Below are 5,275 nucleotides of genomic sequence, written 5' to 3'. Positions count from 1 at the left end.
GTTCAGCAGCAAGGCCCAGACAAGCTCAGGCACATCCCATCCAGCTATATTGGTAATTATTCCAATAGCTCCTCCTTACCTGGCCTGGAGGAAGCAGTGGGCTGCTGTGAGGACCCACTGTGGGCTGATGAGGGACCCGCCACACGTGTGGCCGCTGCCATCTTTCCTGGGGTCCTGGATGCTGACAATCCAGGGCCAGGCCCCTGGCAGGGCACCTGTGCCAGCCATGATTCTGTAGTCAGCAGTTATGGAGCTGAAGTCAGAAGCCATGGGCCGCTGCCCACAGGTCCCTCTGGAAACACAAAGTCATTAGAGTGATCAAGTTCTGGAATGTTCTGCCCGGGGAGGTGGTGGAATCACCATCCCTGGAGGTGTTTAAAACAAGCCTGGATGTGTCACTGGGTACCAGGGTTTAGTTGAGGTGTCAGGAAATGGGTTGGACTCGATGGTCTTGAAGGTCTCTTCCAACCCAGTGATTCTGTGATTTCCCCCAGCTCTGCTGGGGAAACACATCTGGGGAAACACTCTGCTGGGTGCCATCCCTGGATGTGTTTAACAAGGCCTGGATGTGGCTCTGGGTGCCAGGGTTTAGCGGAGAAGATGTTGGGGCTGGGTTGGACTCGATGATTGAAGGTCTCTTCCAACCTGGTCATTCTGTGAATTCTGGGAATTTTGGGACTGGGGAGGTGGTGGAGTCACCATCCCTGGGGGTGTTTAACAAAGCCTGGATGTGGCACTGGGTGCCAGGGTTGGGTTGAGGTGTTGGGGCTGGGTTGGACTCGATGATCTTGGAGGTCTCTTCCAACCTGGTCATTCTGTTCTGTTCTCTGTGCTCACACCATTCCCACAAGGTCATTTCCCCTGCAGTGCTCACCAGTGACACCAGGACAAGAGGACACAGCCTCCAGCTGTGCCAGGGGCAGTTTAGGATGGGCATGAGGGAAAAATCCTTCACAGAAAGAGGGAGTGGGCACTGGAATGTGCTGCCAGGGAGGTGGGCACCAGCCCTGGGGGTGTTTAAACAAGGCTGGATTGGCTCTGGGTGCCAGGGTTTGGTTGAGGTGTCAGGGAATGGACTCAATGATCTTTAAGGTCTCTTCCAACCCAGTGATTCTGATAATTCTGTGAATTCTGTGATTACTGCCCTGCCTAGCAGCTGCTGCTCCTCCTGCTGGCTCCTTCTGCCCCCTCCCACATGGGGTTTGGGGTGTGACAATGGGGGACAAGCCCCCTCCCATAGCCTGGGGCCATACCTGCAGTTGTCCCAGGTGCCATGTGCAGGTGTGTACACAGCCAGGAGGATGAGGAGGTACAGCAGGCTCATCACTGCCAGCTGAAAGAAACAAAAGCTTGTCTCTTCCAGGGCAGCCTCTGAGCCGAGTGCCTGCAGCAGCTGCATTGCCCCTGGCACCTGCAGCCCTGGGGCTGATGTCACAGACTGGGTGGTTCCAGGTTCTGGGCACGGTGGCCTCACAGGGCAGGGAAAGGCCACAGCCTCAGAGAGCCACAGGATGGTTTGGGCTGGGAGGGACCTTGAAGGCCATGCAAGGAAAAAGGGGTCCCATGCCTGCAAAATGACACCATGGGGAGAAAAATCTGGCACAAAGGGAAAGTCACTCCAAAGGCTCTCCCCAGTGGAGCAGAGGGACACCCAGGTACCCCAAAAGGAGAAGAGGGACACCTGGGTTCACCCCAGGGAGCAGAGGGACACCCAGGTTCCCCAAAGGGAGCAGAGGGACACCCAGGTTCCTCAAAGGGGACAGAGAGACACCCAGGTACCCAAAAAGGAGCAGAGGGACACCCAGGTTCACCCCAGGGAGCAGAGGGACCCCCAGGTTCCCCAAAGGGAGCAGAGGGACACCCAGGTTCTCCCTCTTTTAGGGAGCAATCAGGATCAAAATTCTGTTTTTTTTTTAAGGCTGTCAGGAGCATCCCTGGGTGCTTACCCTTTGATTTTTATCTAAATCCGCAGTGGTTGTGATGAGGCATCGAAATGAAGGGCAGAAAGCAGATCTTCCTTCCCTAAAGCTGCAGCTTCCCCCCAGCTCAGAGGGAGCAGAATAAACCTTGGCTGGGAGCAGTTTTGTCACAATGCCCCATCACCTGGATCCTCTGGAGAAAATCCCAATCCTTGGCCATATGGATACCACAATCACAATGTATCAACTGAGTTTTCTGTCATGTACTTCTTTTTCTTCTGGTTTCTTCAAAATGTCCTTAAGACCTTTAAATTCTGCATTCCTCGTGTCCCATTTCAGCAATATATCTGTCTCTCTTCAGACTTTGTTCATTGAGACATGCCAAGGTTTAGTTTAATAAAACTTTAGACTGTCGGTAATTTTTCCGGTAATTTTTCCAGTAATTTTTCCAAACTTTGTTCCCGAAGTTAAAAGTTAATTAAAAGTTAGTTTTAAGTTTTTAAATTAAAAGCTTTCATGCTCCCCTATGAGCAGGGGACAGGCAGTGGTCACAAGTGCCATTATTAATGAGAGAATGACACATTTCTTCTTTTTTAGGCATAGCAGCATATGACAAACTTGGGAGAACAGAGGACATCTAAAGTACAATAACATAACTATACATCACTAAAGCTTTTTTAATATTTACACAATAGTTCTCTTTTAATTGTGAGAGCCAATCTTGGATCCTGATCTGAGGCTGCTGTGGGGCTTGCAGGGAAAAAGGACAATTATTGCCTAGTTGGAAGTGAGAAGAAAAGCCTAATTGCTAAATTAACACAAATATAAATGGAGTTTGTGGTGGTGCTGTGGTGGTTCTGGCCCCTCCTGCCTGTGCCTCAGGCTGTCCCCAGCAGGAGGGTGTTTGGTGGGCCCTGATCTCCAAAAATCTATCCTTAACTTTCACAGCCTTGTGTGACACAACTTGAACCCCAGTTCAAGTGGAGGTGATGCCTTTTGGGACTACATAAACACAGAGGCCAGACAAAATTAGGGGAATAAAAAATGGTTCTATTTATTGAAGAGCCTTCAGGTACATTTTGGGCAGATGAAGTTCCCCCAGGTTCTACACCCAAAAATGGACAATGGGTCATGGATTTTTATATTTTTATAAGTTTGGTCCATTTGCATATTGGGGGTTAATCTTCCAATTACAGCTGCAGGTAATGAAGTCATTTACCCCAAGTTTGCTCCCCCCAACTCACTTTTGTTCACATCTCTTGGGGCCTGAGGCAGTGAGGTGTCCTTGGAGAGGAATTGTTGTGTCTGACCAGAATGGGAAAGCAGCAGCTCACACTGTGTGTGGAGTTTAGAGTTATACAGGAAAGAACTGCAGGACTACAAATAGAGGAAAAATACAAAAAGCTAAAATCTGAAGGCATCAGGGGTGAATAGCAGCCACCTTGGAGCATGAGGAACACCAACTGCTGCTCAGAACTCCAGAGCCTGGCCCAAAACCACGTGGATCAAGTGCAGCAGGAACAAAACTGCCTCCAGCTGTCCTGAGTGGGAATGTGGCTAAAGCTGTGTCTGCTCAAACCCAGCCTAACCAAGCCTGGAGGAAGGAGTCAATGTGAAGCTGTAAAAAGCTGCCCAGGGGAGGCAGCAGCTGGCTGGGGGCCTGGCAGCCAAGTTCGCCCAGCTCAGGCTCTGCTGGGTCCCTTTGGTGGTGCTGGCCCAGGTCAGCCTGGGGGTACCTTGAGGGCAGATAAAATTCACTGTGTTATGTCCTTCAACTCACCCTTGGGTTACACATGCACACCAAGCCAGTATAATGTAAGCCAAAACTAACATAATATTATATTTAAGCATCAAAGCAATAAATCTCTTATAACTGGCATTTTCCTGGGACCCAAGCAGATTTTCCCTTCTTTCTGTTAATTTTTAGTAACTGTTATCTCTTGCTTTTTCCTGCCTTGAACATCTGCAGGAAAAGGGGGGGGTGGGGGGGGGGGGAACCCCTCCTCTCCCTTTCTTTCTTGGCATGACACCTTGTACTGTTTTATTATTTCCAAATATTAATTACTGTATCCATATTGATTACTGCTTCAATTTTGTCAGCACGAATCATACCTATTTACCACAACTGGAAATGACCTTGCGAGGGCCTTGGGTGCTTTCCCAGTGGAACAGAAATTCCCAGTGACCTGTGTGCCAGGCAGAACTGTGACCAGGCTTGTGCCAGCTCTGGCAGACCTGTGCTCATTCAGCTCTGTGGTTTGGGGAAGGAGTGGTGTGACCGTGTTCACAGGGGTTTTCGAATGAGGGAAGAGACAAGAATGTTGACTCCATATTTCAGAAGGCTTGATTTATTATTTTATGATATATATTACATTAAAACTATACTAAAAGAATAGAAGAAAGGATTTCATCAGAAGGTTAGCTAAGAATAGAAAAGAATGAATAACAAAGGCAGCTGTCCCAGACTCTCTGTCCAAGCCAGCTCACTGTGATTGGCCATTAATTAGAAACAACCAACATGAGACCAATCACAGATGCACCTGTTGCATGTAAACAATGTAAACCATTGTTTACATTTGTTCCTGAGGCCTCTCAGCTTTTCAGGAGGAAAAAATCCTAAGGAAAGGATTTTAATAAAAAGATGTCTGCGACAGAGCGGCAGGGCTGCCCGCCCGTGAAACCCCCTTCATCAGCAGCACAGGGGGAATCCCAGTGACTTCCACCTTGAGAGGAGCCAGGTGGGTCCCTGTGCCCATGTGGCCTCAAGGGGACACATCCCTGTGTCACAGAGGGGCAGAGATGTGGCACCCCTGCAGTGATTGTGACCTCACCTGCCCAATGCTGGGTGTCCTGAAGGCAGGCTAATGAAAGAGCTGGCCTGCAGGATAACTCAGCTTCTTCCTCTACTACTCATGTGCCTGCCTTTTAAACAAATTTATTGTTTACTGTCCTCCTCAACTTTCATCCTCTCTAAGGTAATTATGATTTGACTCTTGAGATAGATCACAGGGGAAGGAGATATGGCATAAAAGTCTAGGCTGGTTTATACCTTGCAGGCTGCCCAGATACAGACCAGGCTAGAGCTCTTATTTGCTGATTCTCTTTAGCCCAGGATAGGTAAGTAGTGGGTGATTACAGTCTGGGGCTGGGCTCAGCCCAGAGTGGCACAAAGCCCACCCTGGCTGCTGCAGAGGGAGTGAGACAGAAAAAGGAGAGCAGCAAAGGCAGTAGTTAAATTAGTGGCTGAAAGCTGGTCACACCTGCAGAGGAGGTGGGAAAGCCAGAGAGCTCTGCTGTTGGTGCTGTGGCAGAGAAGGGAACATGCCCTGGAGCGCTCAGAGGGACCTCTGAACCTC

General features: G+C 49.3%; 1 protein-coding gene across 1 annotated transcript in view; it reads right to left on the bottom strand.

Moving 5' to 3' along the window:
• The window catches only part of LOC102039449 (acrosin-like), a 6,907-nt gene extending 5,583 nt beyond the window's left edge, over positions 1-1,324 (bottom strand). The window contains exons 1-2 of the mRNA XM_014310623.1: positions 1,254-1,324; positions 80-292 (exon numbers count right to left, since the gene is read on the bottom strand). Coding sequence (XP_014166098.1) covers positions 80-292; positions 1,254-1,324 — 284 coding nt within the window. The remainder of the gene's footprint in view (positions 1-79; positions 293-1,253) is intronic.
• Between the last annotated feature and the right edge of the window lie 3,951 nt (positions 1,325-5,275).

The sequence above is a fragment of the Geospiza fortis genome, unplaced genomic scaffold, assembly GCF_000277835.1.
Source record: "Geospiza fortis unplaced genomic scaffold, GeoFor_1.0 scaffold324, whole genome shotgun sequence".
NCBI lineage: Eukaryota > Metazoa > Chordata > Aves > Passeriformes > Thraupidae > Geospiza > Geospiza fortis.
Note: the sequence above shows the minus strand (reverse complement) of the source record. Positions and strands in the feature narration are given on the sequence as shown.